This window comes from Drosophila albomicans, chromosome 3 (assembly GCF_009650485.2).
Source record: "Drosophila albomicans strain 15112-1751.03 chromosome 3, ASM965048v2, whole genome shotgun sequence".
Lineage (NCBI taxonomy): Eukaryota > Metazoa > Arthropoda > Insecta > Diptera > Drosophilidae > Drosophila > Drosophila albomicans.
The window spans coordinates 52,914,439-52,934,858 of NC_047629.2; the positions used below are offsets into that span (position 1 = coordinate 52,914,439).

At 34.5% G+C, this 20,420-nt stretch overlaps 1 protein-coding gene across 13 annotated transcripts in view; it reads left to right on the plus strand.

Annotated features, from left to right (window-relative positions):
* LOC117572668 (protein phosphatase 1 regulatory subunit 12C) overlaps positions 1–20,420 on the plus strand; it is a 36,721-nt gene that overhangs the window by 2,293 nt on the left and 14,008 nt on the right. For 5 of the 13 annotated variants that reach the window (XM_052006120.1, XM_052006119.1, XM_052006122.1 and 2 more), the window contains 10 exons: positions 9,577–9,689; positions 9,750–10,304; positions 10,372–10,460; positions 11,289–11,402; positions 11,467–11,560; positions 12,473–12,949; positions 13,346–13,453; positions 14,817–14,960; positions 15,176–15,368; positions 17,831–18,784. In XM_052006120.1, the coding sequence (XP_051862080.1) occupies positions 9,577–9,689; positions 9,750–10,304; positions 10,372–10,460; positions 11,289–11,402; positions 11,467–11,560; positions 12,473–12,949; positions 13,346–13,453; positions 14,817–14,960; positions 15,176–15,368; positions 17,831–18,784 (2,841 nt within the window). The remainder of the gene's footprint in view (positions 1–9,576; positions 9,690–9,749; positions 10,305–10,371; positions 10,461–11,288; positions 11,403–11,466; positions 11,561–12,472; positions 12,950–13,345; positions 13,454–14,816; positions 14,961–15,175; positions 15,369–17,830; positions 18,785–20,420) is intronic. The other 8 variants (XM_052006121.1, XM_052006123.1, XM_052006124.1 and 5 more) reach the window with 8 other exon arrangements.

The window sequence follows — 20,420 nt, forward strand, 5'->3', positions numbered from 1 at the left end:
ACATTTCTAATGCAAGCCGACGATTTACAACAAGTCGAAATGCCGAAGCTACAACAACAACAACAACAACAATAGAGGAGCAATAGCAACAAACGGCAAAACGGCGCAAGCATTAAATAAGAAAAATACAAAAAATTTTCTATTTTTAAATGCCAAGAAAAATATACAATCTACTCACACACACACACACGCACACACACTTGCACACTCGCATACACACCAGGCAAGTTGTGTATATAGAGAAAGAAAAAGATTTTCGCAAAATCATTTTCATTTTTCTTTCAATTTCGATTGTTCTTCTTTTTGTTCTTGAGCCTTCACATGAAAATACTGAAACGAAAAACAACAACGAACAAGAAATAAATTCAAAAATCTTTGAAATTTATTTCATGTGGCGCCTTTCAATGCGAATGACTTTGCACAACCCTCGATCGCGATCTCGATCTTATATACATATCATACAAATGAGAAAAATCTAGCTTGTTTACATTTAAAGGATCGGAATTTGTTATTAATAATAATTCAACTTCGATTCGACTAGAATTCCAGTCTTCTTTATTTTTGGATAGATTTGTGTTTATTATATGTGCTAATTTTTTTAAGGAATCGAAATTTGTAATTAATAATAATTCAGTTTCGATTCTGAAATTCGATGTTTTCTGAATCATATTGAAACATTTGATATAAGAACACTTTTCTTGAGAATGGATTTGCTTTTATTATGATACATAACAAATGTCTTTTAAAGATTCGGAATTTTGTAATTTAGAATAATTCAACTTTTGTTTAGGAATTCGATCCTCACTAAATATATATCTTTTTGGATTATTTCTTAGATTGTATGGCTTATAAATATATAATATAAACGTAAGAATTGACTTTTAAGTGGAAACAATGCATAAAGTACTTATCACACATTCTTTAAAATTATAAGAAATTTTGTAATATTTTCGAAAAACAAAATTTGTCAATTTTATAAGTCATGGGATTATTCCTTATGATACAATATGCAATTTTTGCCTAATGATATATTTTTTGCTTTGGTTTATTATGCATTCTTCATTCATTTAGATATTCATCTTATATAATACCTTATTAAAATTTAGTTGTTTTGCGCTGTCGTTTATCTTAAATAAAATAGTAACTATTTAGGATACATTTCATCAATATTTTTATCAAAAATAAACTATGAAATTTGATATAAAATACTTTATTTTCTTCAATATTTTAATCAAACTTAAACTAGGAAATTTGGTATTAAATACTTTAGTTCAATGAACTTGATTTTAGATAAAATACACTCTTTGAAGATACAATTTATTTGCTCAACAATGTATTATCCAATATTTAAGTAAATATTTTGCATTTTGAATAGGATTTTTATGTGGAAATAAGGAAATAATTCGCATATTTCTAAATGACCATTAAACATTTATCAAAATTCAACTACTTAGTTTGCATTTTGAAGTAGATTCCTATTTGGAAATAATGAAATAATTCGCTGCTTCAAGCTGAAGGCATTTGCAGGCATTTCTTTACCAATTGTTTTAGTATTCCTTTAAATTATAACTAACCTTTTAAAAGAAATAAATTTGCTGATTCTTTCTGTGTTCGCCTCTCAATACTGACAAATTTAAGCAGCTTTCGTTGTAAGAGCATCTGTTGCATGTGTGCGCACAGTTTTAGCAGCCACTGTCGCTAGTTTAATTCAGCTAATTGATTTTAATTATGCTGCGCCCGCTAAGAGCAGCAGATTTTCACCGTTTAGCCGCGGCGCACTTGTTAACCAGATGCTAATATGTACATAATCAGCGAGAGGAATGTGACAAGGGGGCGGGATGGAGAAGTGAGTGAGGAGAGGGCGGGGCAATTACAGCAATAATAATAATAATAACAATGGGAACTGCGCAGTCTTGAATTACTTGCGGCTTGTTGCAGTTGTTGTTGTTGTTGCAGTTGCAGTTGTCGTTGTTGTTGTTAAACCGCAAGTTGAATTTCCTTTGCATTTATTACAATATGTACATATGTTGTAAGTTTTAAGCATTGTAATTAATTAATTCAATAGCAGACAAGACGTCGTGTCTTCTTCTGCTTTCTTTTTGCAAACAAAAACACTTCAAACATACAAGTGAAAATTGTTTGTTTCGCCTCTTTCATTCATAAGCAACACAACTACAACTACAATGACAACATCCAAAAAAAAACAGCAGCAAAACACCTGCATGCCATTTTCAATGGCCACCTTCGGCTATGAATGATGATGATGATGACGATGATGACGAACCAACTGGACTTTGGGGGCGTCCCTGGCGGTGCGTTGACATTCAACTCACTGGGGGACGGCCGTCAGTTGATGAAAGAAAGATTGCAATAAATTACATCTGTTTGTTTACATCTCGACAAAACATCTAGTAGATAGAAATCTACAGAGAAAGATAGATACATATTTGTCTATAAGTATATTGCATATTTTGTTCAATGTTCTAACGTAGTTCAGGGATATTCCGATTCGCTCAATATATATATATGTATACGCCATATTTCTATATACTTCACATATATATTTTTAATGGAATGTGCTAAATTTAAACATTTCTCTGAAATGTGCCATAAAATGTATATTCACCAAAGTTCAAGATACAAAGAACAAAATCGATATAAATTTCTGTTTCGTAGGCGTCACATATTCCAAAGTTAAGGTATTTGTAGTTCCTTTAGCTGTCAATTTGGTATATTTTGCACTCTATGGTATATCAATATACCAAATATTGCCGTTGATATATATTTTCGTATTTTGTGGTATATTAATTGGCAATCTATGGTATACCAATATACCAAAAAATGTCATTGGTATATTTTATAGTAGGTTGTGGTATATTAATTTGGTATATTTGAATATTAATACCGCATTTTATTTATTTTATTCAAGATGTAGTAGTACTGTATCAATATACCAAATATAGCCTTTGGTATATGTGATAGTAATTTTGCGGTATATTAATTAGGTATAATTTAAATTGAATACCGCATTGTTTTGATTTTATTCAAAATGGATATCTCACAGTCGAGCATACTCAACTGCAGTTTTCTTACTTGTTTGAATGTAGTACTGTATCAATATATTTTTAGTATTTTGCAGTATATCAATATGGTATATTTTCCGCATTGCGTTCATTTTATTAAAAACAGGTAGCGAGTATCTCACAGTCGAGGACACTCAACTGTAGCCTTCTTGTTTGAATATAGTACTGTATCAATATAGCCTTTGGCATATGTTATAGTATTTTTGCGGTGTATTAATTCGGTATAATTTAAATTGAATACCGCACTATTTTGATTTTATTCAAAATGGGTATCTCACAGTCGAACACACTCGTCCGTAGCTTTCATACTTGTTTATGGCTTATCTCAGTTCTGCAAAGCATTAGTTTATGGCACATTGTAAACAACTGTAATAATAGTCGGTGGGGCTTATCAATTGTAGAACCAAAGTTAAGCCTATGGAAATATGTATCTGAAAGATGCTTTCTATAAATACTTGACTAGCGAATGAATTTGCCTTGCTTTTGCTGTACGTTTGTTTGTTTGTATCACATCCTCAATCCGCGTAATCTTTTTTTAATACCATTTAAAAACTTCCGCCAAAAAGCGTTTTTATATTTGGGATTTGTAGAAACACGCGTTTGAAAAAACACTTGAACAAATTTGGTGGTTTCATTCTAATTAAGAGATCTGCCTTTTATAGGTTGCCTTGAAAGATCTTAAGATACAATTAGTATCGAAAAGTGTTTCTTGACTTGACTTGACTTGACAATCGGCTCAATTGTTTTATTGCATAAATTAGCTAATTATTTTGTCAAAGTTAGCTTCAAAGATTGAGCGATATCTCGCAAAAATAGAAAACAAAAATGCATAAAATACATAATAATAACTACAAATCATGAACGTGATCGTTAGATGACCCCAAATCTGTATTTGTTGTTGATCTCTCTCTCTGGCTGCTGTTGCTGTGTTGTTGTTTTTGTCCTGTCTCAGCAGATCTTGGCAGAGATCAGTTGCGTTTGTGCTGCGTGAGTTTTTCCAAAAACAAAAATTGTTTTGAGGTTCTAACGCGTTTTTATTATTGACGTGTTTTGTAACCTTGGCCCGGTTCTATCTCTGCTCTCTACGCTCTCAACGGGGCGGACAGACGAGCATCGACGAGCTGTGGGACAAACAGACGGACAGACAGACAGACAGTCGAACCGACGAACGGACGGATGAACGCACAGACAGCGAGATATGCGATATACGGCAACAGATACAGATACAGATACAAATCAAACATCCTCAAGAATTCACAGCGCGTGTTTCATATATACATTTTGTATTTGTATGTATATATAAATGGCTGCGGCTACATTTGATTTGATTTATTTCTCGTTTGGTGTTTTACACCCAAAATAACAAACGATGCTGAAAATCTTGCGAATTGTGCAAACTGAAAAATCATTCTATGTCTGCAACGAATGAGAATGTGTGTGTGTCTGTGTGTGTGAAGAGTAGTGCATTGCATAATACCATTTCAAGCAAAATTCGAAATAACAACAACAACAACAACAACAACAATTGCCATTAAATTTGTACATTTTACAACCGCCTGCTGCTGACGTTGAATTTTTGTTGGGCCTCTCTCCGCGCTTCTCATCCCATTTTTATTACTCTACTGGGGTAAAATTTATGGAAAACCAAAAGAAACTAAAATTGAAAATCGTATTTTGCTTTTAAGGCGAGCCGACATCATTTTCGAACAGAACTACAAAACTTTTGCTTTTTTTTTTGCAAAAAACCATGACGAAATATGTATAAAAATAAATAGGAACAAGCATGTCCAACTTGTGGGTGGACTGAGATAATATCAGCGCTATTTATGAGCAAGTTTTTGTTGATCGATAAAAAATTAAGTTCAACATAAATCAGGAGAAAGAGCAATGACTAATATTTATGATCTATTTAGCATGAAATTTCCTTATCAACAGCTCATCATAATTGTAGCAATCGGAATATCGGAACTTTTTAACACCTTTTAGTTATTGTGCAAATTTTCAAAGAATTTCACACCCTTTTGCACTATTTTATTGGCATTGCTTTTGGCCTTGGCCAAAATGCTTCTAACTCAAATATCTCACTCAGCTGACTAAATGTCAGCCACAGACAACGACGCTTCACAGTTGGCGCTATTTTTTATTTCAATTGCTTTTTATTAATATTTTTTTGGCAGCTAGACGAGGGCGAGGCATTCAAGTGGCATCGCAAAAAACATGAGAACTTTCACAAATAAAACACAGAAAAAACTACTAAAATTATTTGAAATTATTATGAAGGCTTGCCATAAGCCAAAATACCGTTTTGCCATGTGCCGCAAACTGTTGTTGTTGTTGCGGTAGTTTTTGGTGTTGCAAAAGTATAAGTAGAAGCGAAATGGGATAAGTTTATGTATGATATAGATATATCGCTCGTATATATCGCTGTTGCTGTCAGTTGTACATTTTCAAAAACTGCTTGAACTCAAGTGATTTGTTTGCTTTGGCTCTGATTGCTACAATTACTCAAAAGCAATTAGCTAAAATTACATTTTTAAGGCAGCTATGGATAGTGTGTACTTATCTAAACTATATATATATATATCTATAAAATTAGAAAAGTTTGTAGAACTAAAAGTTTGACAGAAATACTTCTTCTGTATTAAATTCTACAATTGTGGTGCAGACAATTACAACTATGATCTCTATAATTCTTGAAAAATTCGATGCGATTAATTATTAATTATTATAAATTACAATAATTATTAAAGAAATTGTTTTATATGGCAAAAGAAGGGCCTTAGTGGCTTTGGATCTTGAATGTAAATACTATATCGATATACCAAACATAGCTTTCGGTATATGCTAGTAGTTTTTGGTACATTATTTGTTTGGTATACACGAAAATCGCAAAAAATATGTTGTACTCTATAGTATAATTTGAATGCAGTACTATATCAATATACCAAATATAGATTTTGGTATATTTGGTAAATTAATTCGGTATATTTCAAGAAACAAATAAAATATTTTATACTCTATAGTATATTTTAAATATAGTTCTATATTGATATATACCAAACATAGATTTCGGTATATGTTAGTATTTTGGTATATTAATTCAGTATATTTCAAGAATCGAAAACAATCTTTTGTACTCTGCGGTATATTTTGAATGTAGTATTATATCGATATACCAAACATAGTCTTCGGTATATGTTAGTATTTTTGGTATATGTCGATAATAATACCGCACTGTTTTGTCGTTTTTATTGAAAATGGGTAGCGGGTATCTCAACTTCGATCACATTTGACTGTTGTTTTCTTGTTTTATGTTGTATCATATTGATAATTATTGACTGAAGGAACGTTTACGAATGCGGAACACATTTAACAATAATGTATATTAGTTGAGTTAAGTATTCTATATTAAATTTTAAAAAAATTTGGGATAATTTATATTATGTTCATTTATATTTTTCATTAGTTTCTTGTATGCCAAATATCGTTATAATTAATGACAGAAGCAGGCGCAACGTTTACGGAAACTAGGCAAAGAAGAATAGAAAAGAAAGCAAAGAGCAATGCGCTCTGAAGAGAGACAACGTATACGTAATATGCAGACAAGTCTAGGGCCGGAATCAGGCTGCCAAATGAGCCTCTTTTCAGCTACTTTGGCAGGATGTTGAGGGCAGCTAATAGGCAGCTCAGTTTGTGAAGAGGGCGGCACTGGGAGGAGGATTATGTGTGTTGTAAGCGGCTTGCAGGCCACAAAGCTGTTTCAACAAGTTGCCGCAATGCACGGCGTATACGTAATGCGGCGGGGTGAATAACATTTTGGGCACGAAGTGGTGGCAAGCAGAGCAACAAAAAATCGAAACCAAAAAAAAAAATAAAGGGGGGCAGAGTGGCAAATAGGCGAAATGCCGCTCAATGGCGTGCCAAAAACAAAAGGCTAAACTTAGCATGCAATTCGCAGACCGTTTTCCCTCTCTCCCTCTTCCTCTCTCTCTCTCTGCTCGGCTGGCCAAGAAAAATTCGCTTTCAATGCATTGAAAATAGCACAGAATTCATGCGTTGTTGTTGTTGTTGCTTTTGGCGCTGACATTAACACCAGACCAGAAATCAAAAGTCACAAATTGCCGGCCAAAAGATAAACTCTTGTCAAATAAGAAGTCCGTCAACGAAATTTGTGAAGCGTGGGCGGTCGATCTTCATTTTGTTGTTGTCGCTGTCGCTGTTGTCGTCAGTCAGTTTGGTCAGTTTATCAAAATTGCTCATAATTAATTAATTGGCTGCGTTCCAGATTTACAAATTGCTCGAGTCTCAAACGCTTGTCTCTTGCCTTCCTCTGTTTTGTTTTATGCCTCATCTCGTGTGCTCCCGTCTTCATTTTTTATGCGTTTTACTGCGAAATGGAAATTACTTTTGCATTTTCAAAGCAATAGCCCTCTCAGAAGAAGAACAAAAAAAAAACGAAGTAAATTAACATATGGCGACTACAAAAAGAAATCGACAAAAAAGCCAAAAAGCAAAATATTTTATAGAACCGAAAGAGAATGCTTATCAAAGCCAAACAATTGGTGCTATATGAGAATTGAGGTTTGGCGCGTTTAGCTTCGGCTTTTGCTGCTGTTGTTACTGTTGTTGTTGCTGTTGTTGGTGAAGAATTCTTATCGAACATTTCACTGACTGCTATAAGCGTCTTCGTCCGTTCGTCGTCGCATTGTTATTGGGCGGGTTCTTAGTTAGATAGCAAAACACACATAGAAGCCGCTTCGAGTCGAATCGAGTCGGAGTTGCTTCACGATGATATCATCAACGTTGCCATCGTTGTCGTCGTTGTCGTTGTCGCTTGTCGTCTTCGTTGTTGCGCACAGCGATGTCTTCAACGCTTCAACGGAAATCCGCATAAACAACGTTGTCCATGTGCCACAGCAATTCTCCAGACCACCTTACTCTCCCTCTCCCTCGCTTTCTATCTAGTCTAGCGCTCTCTTTCTCTATGTTTACTTTAACGTTTTTAGCAAGATAAACAGAGCATTGCCATTAAAACATGGCACAATTACTAGCTGAAAACAACAACAAAAACATTTAAACTTTGTAAGAATCGAAATACTGATTCATGTACAAATCGAATACAATTTCGATATATTGAAGATTCAATTCAGTTCATCTACATACTGAAAATATATATTTACAAGAATTGGCAGCAAGCGTAAACAAGCGAAATATGTAAATGTATTTTTGCCCCAAAGACACGAGCACACAAACTGAAACAGAATCATCAAATGCTGCCTTTACTTTGCATTTATTCATTCTAGTTTATAATGCTTCTTTGATCGTTTCATTCTCGAATACTTGAATTGAAAAGTTCAATACTAAAATCATTCGCATTGATTATCATACTAAATACCAAACAGTCATGTTCTTAAATTCCTCTTCCCAATACATTTTTAACGACAATTTTTATAGCATAGTTTTTGGATCTTCAAAAAAAAGAAAAAAAAAAAACTATTAATGACAAAAAGTTTGTTGATTGTCTGGAGTTGATAAAGACTTTTGTGTTAAGTGGAAGTTTGCTATATTTTCTTGTTCTTGTTGTAGATGGATGAAAACGGGGAGTTTTGTAAAGTTTACTGATTAAATTTGGGTTATTTTTATTGAATTTCGACCTGTGATCTTTGTTACGATCACTTTTAATTCATTTGCAGGAATAGTTATAGTTTTAATTTTTTTTGTTAATGTAAATATGAGTTTGGTAAAGTTTTGTGGAAGGTTGATTGTTGTTGTTGATATGATACTATTTTCATTAAATTTCAATATAATTTGCTATTGGATATGATCATTTTAATTCATGAGATTTGGTTAAAACTTGTTATTGTACTAATTTGTTATTGAGATCAATATATGAACTCTTGCGATCTGGTTATTGTTGGTTATCCACGATACTCAAGATCTATAACCAATAATGTTTGAAAATCGATGTATGAGTGTAATCGTTATCGATAATAACAAAAGTAAATCCCAATGTACTCTATTTCCTTTTCCCTTTTCAATGACAGGATGAAGTTAAATTAAATTGAATCATCGAATCATCAAATTTGTTTTTCGATTTTCGAATTATTTTTCTCTCGATATCATAATCGATATCTAGTAATGTTTTAAGATCGATTGATATTTACATTTAGTCGTTATCAATATTAATCAAAGTAAATCCCAACTCACTTTATATCCCATTTCCACTTCAATAAAAGGCTCAAGTAAATTAAATCTAATCATATACACATAATACACTTTTTCACGATAAAAAGATCGATATTCCGTAATGTATTAAAAGTGATCCATGATTGTAATAGTTAACGATATAGACAAAAGTAAATCCCAGTGCCCTTTATTTCTCATTCTTATTTTAATAGAAGGGTGAAGTTAAATTAAATTTATATAATCGAATTATAAGAACCTTTTCTGTTGCTATTAACTAATAATAAATCTTTTCTTGATCTGCTTGCAGGCCTGCATCGATGACAAGCTCGACATGGTTGAGTTCTTAGTGACGCATGGAGCAGATATTAATCGACAGGACAACGAGGGATGGACGCCGCTGCATGCGACAGCCTCCTGCGGGTGAGTGACAAATGAAATATCTAATTTTGAACTATAATTAATTCATAATTTTGTTGACAGCTTTGTGAGCATAGCACAGTATCTGGTGGAGCACAACGCAGATGTGGCTGCTGTGAATAGCGATGGAGATTTGGCGCTGGATTTGGCAAATGATGTGCAGCACATGCCCATGATTGATTACATGGAGAAGGTGGTGCAGGAGCGCAACATTGATGTGGATCAGGCGCGCAGAGCGGAGGAGAAGGCGATGCTAAACGATGCCAACAAATGGCTGCTTAGCGATGGCGCTGATGTTGATCGACCCAATCCAAAAACTGGTGCAACAGCGCTGCATGTGGCAGCCGCCAAGGGCTACACGAATGTGCTGAAATTGTTGCTGGCCGGCCGGGCAAATGTCGATAAGCAGGACAACGATGGCTGGACGGCGTTGCATGCTGCGGCGCATTGGGGACAAAAGGAGACGGCTGAGATGCTGGTCGATGCGTGGGCCAACATGGACATCCGCAACTATTCGGGACAATCCTGCATCGATGTGGCCGATCGCAAAATGGTCAAATTCCTCGAAGAACTGCGCGCCAACATGCGCATCAAGCGTCGTCCATCTAGTCAAATCAGGTAGCTTAAAAATTAAATTCAATTAATTAAATCAATTACTAATCTTGTATCTTTTTCAAACTTGCAGCAGAATCTCAGATGCGATTGAAAATCATGTGGACAAAACACCAACGAAACTCGTACGCGTTGAAGTGAGAACTGATGCCGCTAAGGATGGTGCGTAAACTTCCCTTAGAAACCGAACCCAGAAAAGATCTTCCTCATTTAGCTGCTTCTTTTTTGCATCGATTTAAAAAGTTTTTCATCTTATATTTCTATGCCAACTATTTTATGTGTGTGCGTGTTTTGTTTTGTGTGTCTGCGACTTGTTTGTTTGTTGTGCCACTCTCAATTAGGTTCTCATGCGCGTTAAAGTTTAGTTTCGTATTGTTGCATTTATTACAAACACAGCCATAGACATTGCCTCGTCCTCCTTCATCATCATCATCATCTTTATCATCGTCAACTTTTCTATGTTTTGCTTCATTTCATAATCTCGATCGAACTCATTGTCTAGTCAACAGTGTTTTTGTGTAACTCTCTCAGCTTGCAACCTCTTTCTCTCTCTCTCTCTTCTCTCTTTTCCCCATTATCTCTCGCTGCGTCTGTCGTTTTTTTCTCTCTCTATTTGTTGTCTTGTCTTTGTCCACACACAACGCACACTGCAGCTGCCACAAGTTCGCTTAGCGCCAGCGCTAAAGTTGAGCCCGATGTTGATGTTGCCACTGCTCCAAAGGATGCTCATAATGATGATGTTAAAGTTATGGTTAATGATGATGATGATGAGGCAGCAGATACCGATTCAGATCTCAGCGATTCAACAGAGAGCTCGCACAGCACAAGTTTATCCGAGAGCGAAGGTAGTCGGCGGCCCTCGTCTCGCTCCCGTTTTTTTTCCCCCTCTCCTCTGCCTGCATTAAGCCACGTTTAATCAACTAATACAGAGCGTGTTTTCTACTTTTGTGTAATGCATATTCTAATATTGATTTCACTTTCATTTTGCAGCTGAAAATGTGAAACCCAATCAGCAAATTCATGCCGCCGAACACGCCGTCGAAGATGAGGCGCCTTGGCGACGCAAAACGCTTCGCACGCCCAACGACAGCCCCACTAAGAATCGTAAGTACTTGATGTTTATAATTGCTGAATATAAATAATTAATTTATGCACTTTGCTGTTGCAGAAGTTCCTGACAAAGAGCTGAGCGGCAAAAGCGCCAACGAGAGCGCCAACGATGTCATCTTGCGACGCACGCACAGCTTTGAGAATGATCAAAAGTGAGTTTCAGTTGCACCATTTGGTTGCACACACACACAGAACATTTAGACAGAAATGCGTGCCACACACACATACACAAACATTCGCATCACATTGCCAATTAACCCGCATTTAATTATGTATTATAATAATAACAAATTGTATATCTAATGTGTCACAACAATTTGCACAACATTATCGGTTAGTTTTTTGCCGTTTGTGTTTCACCTTTTGCTGATTGCGCGCCGCTTATCACTCACACACACACACACACACACACCTACATTGCTCTCTCTTTTTATCTCTATATAACACACACCTCCATCACACACACACACACACATACACATTTGTACGGAAAATCAGACAAAAGCATTGAATTGGTCATTTTCGCAAGCACTTTATGCAGTAACTCTTTAAATTTAGCCACACTATTATCGAGTGTCGCAATTTCTCTGCGCTGAATCACACACGAAATTAAAGAATTGTGAATTGTGTTTTTTTAAGTTTTGTAAATAATTGCAAGGAGCAGGTGCAGCTGCCACATGAGGTGGCAAGCAGCAAAATCAAAGCAAGGTGTGAAGCACAAACAATAATAACAATAATCCGCAGAAGATAAGAAAGAAAGACAAGATTGTTTGTGTGTTATTATTTGAAATTTGATTTCTTTTGTTATTTTTTGTGTGTTCTTTTTTCTTATGTGCAACCAAAAACAACAACAACCAACTACAACAACAACAACTACAACTACTACTACTCACCAAATCTCGCACCAAATCATCAAACGCTTATCTCGATAAAAACCAAAACCAAAAACCAAACCAAAAATCCAATTCTAACCTGCCCGCCCGCCTGCCTCTGCCTCTGCCTGCCACATGAAACCCCATCCGCCTGCATTCCTGCGCTGTTCATTGCAAATGATTCGCGAGCAGATTCTATCAAAAGTACAATGAGCTGAGGGCACGCATTAAGGCGAACTCGTGTCCCATTCTGCTAGCGACAACGGCGAATGCGCTGCCTGGTGGCATCGGCATCGGGGGCGTCGGTGGCAACAACGCTGCCAATAACAACAATAACCAAAGTAGCAATAACAACAATAATAATAACAACAACAATAACAACAACAACAAACAGAGCCAGAGTCTGCTGCTGTTGGGGAAAACAGCAAACACAACATCGACTGGCTTGAGCAACAGCAACAACTACAACAACACATCAAGCACCATGAACACAACATCAACAACAACAACAGCCACAACCACAACAACACTCAACACACACACACCAACAGCAGCTACATTAACAACAGCAACAAATGCATCAGCTACAACAACAACAACAGCAACTCCAAGTCAAATTTATAGCGTACAAAGATCGGCCTCCCTCAAAGATAACTCTGTGTATTTCAGGTTTGTTTTGTGTCGCCAATTTTGGGGGTTGACTATCGTAATCATAAATATATATAACTTAACTCTATAACTTGTAACTAACTAGCCAAATATGTGTAATCCGTAATGTGTAACCTGTAATCTATATATATACTATATACTCATTGCTTTTGCTTAGCTTCTCTATAGAGATATATACTACTACTACTCCCTATATTATTCCCCTACAAATTCTCATTGCACCAAAACAACAAATATCTATACTTAACATTTATTTAGGCAATGCGCACAATGTCGTCTATTTCTCTTAGATATGCTATTTACAACACCTTTACTGTGACTTCGATTAATGTTTTCTATTTTTTATTTCTATCTTCTGTCTTTGATCCTTTCAACTTGAATTGCTGCCACATGCAGGAAACCGATTGCTCCAGCTACTGCTTTGCTGAATGCAGCGACAACGACACCAACCACAACGGGACTCAGCTCACCTTCAACGACTGTGCACACCCCACCAATTCGCAGGTGAGTAACGGTTTGAAACAATGGAGTGAGGGTCAGTTTTCTGAAAGTGCAGAGTTTTCAGATTGCATTGCAACAGGGAAAGAACTTATGTGAAGTTTGTAAAGTGTGTAATTTTAGTTTTGAAAGTAATTAATGTTGAAATAATATTATGTTATATACTATTGTTACTATCGACCTTAGTTATCGATTGTATTACTGTAGATAATACTGTTAGATTGTTCTTATGGTTAGAGCCTTTACTTTTCTATGTTTCTATTACTAGTAGCGATAGGAATCATTACTATCGATGTATTTAACTTTATTGGAGAAAAACTGTCGTATTTTTCTTATCTTTAGGGACTTAACTTTTAATATTTGAATTATTACTGACAGTAGTTTTATATAATATACAACACCCACAAAAAGAAAGGGTTTTTAATTATAAATACTATCAATACTATCGATATTTAAAGCCATAACTTAAATCTTATTGTTAGAGCATTAACTTCTTATATTTCTATTATTATTAACGATGTGTTTTCGCAGAAGTTTAATATTATACATAATACACACAGATAGGAACATTAAAAGAATCAATAATATTGATTCCAACGATACTATCGATATATTTAATTTTATTGAAGCAATACTGCTAGGATTTTACCTTTATTTAGAGACTTCACTTTTAATAGTTTAACTATTATTAAAGAGTTTTGCCAGTAGTTTTATATAACACACAACAAGAAAGGAGCTTTAAATGTAAATGGTATCGATACTATCGTTATTTGAAGTTTTTACTTATCTGTTATTTTTAGAGCCTTAATTTTGTACATTTGCATTACTATTAGTTATATGTTTTAACAGTAGTTTTAGATAAGAGTTTAAGTATATTGATAACAGAATAAATACTATCGATGATATAATTTCTTTCGATATTTGAAGTCATTACGTATCTCTTATTTGTAAGGCCTTAACTTTTGACATTTCCATTACTATTAATTATATGTGTTGACTGTAGTTTAATATTATATACAATATATAGAAAAGAGTTTAAGTATATCGATAACAAAATAAATACTATCGATGATATCATTACTTTCGTTTTTTTAAGTCATTCTTATCTCTTAGAGCCTTAACTTTTGACAGTTTCCTTACTATTCATTATTTAGTTTGACAGTAGTTTAATATTATATACAACATTTAGATAAGAGTTTAAATATATCGATGACAGAATAATGATCACAAATGCTGCAATTCTATAGCACTTCATTTTAAAAATAAACATGCACTCAAAGAAAACTGACCTTGCCAATACTTTCAAGTCCATTTAGTACACATATCATTTGCATTATGGGTTTTTATAATATGTACGTATCGTATAAAGAAACAATTCCGTTAGCAGCCCCGCTGCACAGAGCGGCAGCACCAGCAACAACAATGGCAGCACCACGGCAAGCGCCAGTGCCAGCGATGTGGAGACTCCCAAGCCCAAGCAATCGGCGGGCAATATATTCAAAAACTTTTTCAAGTAATAATCACTAAAGTCGTAATTGTTAATTGGTTAACCAAAACATTTGTGAAACGCTCGCCAAGCTGCTCTAATCCCTTTTAATTGCTCTTCCAACAAAGTTGCCTCTGCGTTATGATTTGATTATGTTGTTGTTTAGCATGTTGTTAAGCTATTTGATGTTCCTTTGAAGTTGTGTAATTATGCTAATTTTATTTGCATTACCTTTTTGCCAGATCCTTTGTGCCTCCGGTGCGTGACGAGGAGAGCGAAACGCAGCGTAAAGCGCATGCGAAGCGAGTCCGTGAGACGCGTCGTTCGACGCAGGGCGTGACCCTTGATGAGATCAAGAGTGCCGAGGAGCTGGTCAAGAAGAAGAACCTGGGCATGAACAAGAACAACAATAACAATAACAACAACAGCAGCAGCGTAAGTACTTTGTGTGCCCAAGCCAAAAACAAACAAAAACAAATATCTATTTAATGTAAATGAAAATGCAAAACATTGAAAAACAAAATCACCCCACGAATTCGACACAATTTGAACAAAATCAGCCAACAGATCGTTTAGCGAATCGTTTGTAGATCAGTTCACATTAGAGAGATTCATATTTATCAGCAAAACATTATCACTTAGATGCACCACATTGCGTATACGCGATGTGTGCTCATTATCTCTGTAGCTAAAAGAGTTCACAACATCACATACATACACATACATACATCCTACCACACACACAAACACACTCATGAGAAGAGTGTTCTTAATTCGTACACCAGCAACAACTGCTTATGGTTATGGTGTGTCTTCTATTCTCCCTCCCTCGACCCCCTTCATATTAATGTACTCGTTGTTTGCCCCTCCCTCAGTTCATCCAATCATTCTACACTTGTGTGTGTGTACACACTCACTCTCTCTTCTCTCTTTATGTGTCTTTTACTCGCAAACTGCATCAAAAGCATAAACCACAAGTCGAGAATGTTTATAATTTGGTGTTGTCGTGTTCTCATTTACATTTGTTACTCTCTCTCTCTCAATCTCGCTCCCTCACCCACATAAGTCTCTGTCTGTGCGTGTGTGTGTTTTATTTATATATATGTGTGTGTGCGTGTGAGCACGTTTATTAGGCCTAGTTGTTAACAATTAGCTTTATGGTAGCGCTTAGTTTATTTACATCCAAATATTCCCGACACTATGCAAAAGAAACAGTGAAAAATGTAACGATCGAGTAAAGTTATCGGAGAAGTGGTTCAATAACGATCCTGAAACACATTCAAAAAATGATAATCAATGATCAATGATATATAGATCATATTTAAAGATCAATTTCTTTAATAAATCTATTCAGAAAATATCAGAATAAATGTTATTAAATTCCCTGAAAATAATTTTTTTTTTTTTTTTTGAATATTATTACTGTTGTATTATTTAAATTTTAAAAAATTATTGCGGTACCATATTTTGAAAACTACAAATCAAAGATTTTAAATATATCAAGCATAATTTGGGAACAATTTCTTAAATAAATCATTTCAGAAAATATAAAAAAAAAAACATTTTTATTAAATTAAATTCAAAAGTAAAGTTTCTTTTGAATATTATTAATTTTGTATAATCTCAATTTAGAAAAATTATAATGAAAATATTTCAAAATCTAAAAGTCAATGATCCCAAATATATAAATCGTAGTTAAGAAACCATTTCCAAATTAAAAAAAGAGAATTCAAAAAGTTTTCAAATAAATTTTACTACTTTAACTTCTTTTGATATATTATTAACTTTGAATAAATTCAATTTAGAAGAATTATTGCGAAATATGAAAATAAGAAGTATTTTAAGAATTATAAGACAAAGATCCCAGATAAAGTATCAAAATAAATTCTTTTTAAATTCAATTTAAAAGTAAGCTTCCTTTTCGAATATTATTAACTCCGCATAATTTAAATTTATTATAAAATATCAAAATGAAGAAATATTCCGAATATTTTCCAATTATTTAGACCTTTCTTCACTACAACTTTTCTTTACTTTTCAACTCTTTTGTTACCTTAAATTGCTTTGTCTTTGCATAGTGTCAAACACTCATTTGAATCCACGCGAAGATCTCTTCCCTGAAAACGTAGTTAGTTGAATCGTGTTTTCAATCAGCGTCACATCAATCAATCAACCGCTCGAATCGATCAATCAATCAGCCCTCATTTAAGAGCTGCAACGAATTCGTAAAACAAAAACAATCAAAATGCGAGCCAATTAAATCGAGCATTGCGTATTTAAGCTGTGATTTTTTGCTGTCTGCATCCCGAGTTTTTTTTAATGATTGCTGAGCTGAAACTGAAATTGAAACGCCCGCACCGCACCACCGCAAAACGCAACCGCAAACGCTGCACCGCCGCTGATCGCTCATCGTTGATCGCTGATCGCTGATCGTCTCTCTTCAAAAGTCATTCACGTTTCATTCATTAAGTGCGGTTTTTTAAGAGTAGCTTTTATTTACTTTTGCGATCTCATGAATCGAGTTTTAATTGTATTTGTATTTTAAGTTAGTTTACGTTTCTCTAGATATTGTATATACATGACTGATGACTATGCTATATATATCATTTATAATTATTATTATTATGTATTTCTGCATGCTTGCCACATTTTTTTTTTTATGCATGCGTAAAGAGTTCTCACTGAAAAGTATATGAAAATGCTCTGGGGGAGAGCATTTTACGTATGTGTATCGTATGTCATATATCGTATATCGTTAGTTATCGTTATCGTTATTACGATGACACCCCCGCCCCTCCACCTTGTTTGCCCTCTCATCTCCAGCAAGGTCATTTGAGGTCGTTACACAGTGTGTGTTTTTTTTATGATTTGTTCCACCAAACTAATATTATTAACAGAATGAAACAAGCTCCACATCAAGCACCGCAACAACAACAACAACAGCATCAACAACCACCACAACATCAGCCACATCATCAACAACAACAACAGCAACAACAACATCTTCGCCAAGCACAACAACAACAACTGAAACTGCAACTGCAACAACAACAACGACAAGCAACAGCAACAACGACAACAACAGCAGCAGCAGCGACAGTTCACAAGAGCCACAGCCACCGCCACCGCCCACAACACCGCCACCCAGCTTGATACCAACTGCAGATGATTCGGAAATCATTGAGGCTGTGGTTGCCACATTGGCGCCAGCTTCTTCGTCTGTCGATGATGTCAATGCCAGCTTCACGCTGACGGCGCCAACCACAAGAAAATCAGATGATGATCAAGTTGAAACTGCTGAGAGCAATGCTGAAGAGGAGGATGATGATGATGATCAAGAGGAGGAGGCAGTTAGTGCTAGCTACACGATAGTCTCGCCATCCCGACTAAAGACTGATCCAGTTGCCAAACAACAGACGAGCAGCGATTCTATCGAGTCAGCTGTGCAGCCAGCAGTCAGACCCACAGAGCTGGCGATAGCCACAACAACAACTGTAACTGAAAGTAAACCCATTGTGCAGACTCCTGTTGCCACAACTCCAATTGCTGTCCTGGAGAGTCCTGTGCGATTGAGGGACAAACGCAGTCTGAGCAGCGCAACATCAAAGGATGTTGAGGCAGATGCCAAGTCGGACACAGCTTCGCCAGTCTCGACGCATGCGGATTTCAATGCTCGCGATTCACTCTTGAGTTTATACGCCAGACGTACCGGGGAGAGTGGTGCAGGTGGGGCAAGTGGTGCAAGTGTGGCTGCTGCAACTGTTACACCTTCCACGTCGTCGTCTTCAGCAACAACAACTGCAGCCGAGCGGCGACCTTCGTGGCGCCTCAAGTTCGATGCGGGCTCAAAGGTAATGCACACACAACAACAACAACAAAGACAGACTACATAAGTTACCCAACTGACCGCTGACCTCCGACCTCTGACCTTAACAAAGTGAAGTAATCTTTACAATCTATCGACTCGCTTTTAAACATGGCGCGTTTAAGTGTGGCATGATCAAAAGTATTTAAAAACTAAATGCAAACTAGAAACTGAAAAGTAGAAAGGGAAAATATTCGGTGCGCCGAATTGACAAATACTCTGACAAAAAGTTAAGTATTATAAATAATCGAAACATATGATAAAAGAATGTAATATAAAAGTAACAATATTTAAAAATTATAATAATGAAATATAAATTTAATGAAATAATAACATTTAAATAAAATTTTAAATATTATAAAATAATAATAATAAAATAAAGCACTAAAAGAGGATGGAAAATCGTATAATCAATATATAAAACAAAATGTAATATAAAAGAAACAGAATTTAAAAATAATAATAATATAATAATAAATAATATATGTACATATATAAACCACTAAAAGAAGATTGAAAAACGTAGAATTAAAATTACAATAATAAAAAAATATATAAAAGAAAATGTAATATAAAACTAGCGGAATATAAAAATAAAAATTTTAAAATATAAATATAATAAAATAAAAATAATATAACTTATAATAACCATAATGATAAAACAAAATGTAATATAAAAATAATATATTTTAACTTCATTATTATTATTTATGTGAATATAAGATAATTAATATTCAATATTAATATAATAAAATAAAAATAATGTAAAGCACTAAAAAAATTGACAAAGCTTAATATAAAAATAACAGACTTCAAAAACATATATAAAATAATAAGTAAAAATAAAGGTAACAGAACATAAAAAAAATAATAATGAGGTAAAAATATGTATAAGTATATATTGAAATACAAAAAAAAATGTAATATTATAATATAAATATAAATACAAAAAATATAAAATAAAGTAATAATAATCAATATAAATTTAGCAAAATAATGAAATATGAATAATAATATTGTAGATATTTTCATCTTCTTGTCAGGGTATTTTCATAGTCTGTGCAACTTGTATTTACTATAGTTTTAAAATGATAATTTCTTAAGTATATTTGCTCCTCATTTCTTCAATTTATTTGTCGTACTTTTGGTCTTGAGTTTGCTCATTTTGTACGCCTTGTTTTCGATTGCAACGCATCTGCATATAAATGTTAATGTATTATAACTACGACTATAACTTATGCTCTTATGTATTGTATGTATTTATGTATGTTTTATTTACCTGTAGTCCTCTCTAATGTACAAATAATTACTCTACTATATACTATGTATGATAAATGTATTTATCTATTATATATCTCTCTCGATGAAACATGATCTCACACACATTATTGTATATACATTGAAATGCGACTTCCATACGGAATTCTTCTGTGTTTAATCTACGCTTTATTAATAATCTGCTATGTTTGGCTTGCTCAAATTATTTATTATGATTTTTTTAAGATTTTAATTGCATGATATATTTAAATTTTAGTTTGTTGAGGGATTGGTTTTAATTAGGTTAAGCAACTGGAATTTTAGCGGAATCCTTTTAATACCCTATAAAAAGAAATGCAAGCGGT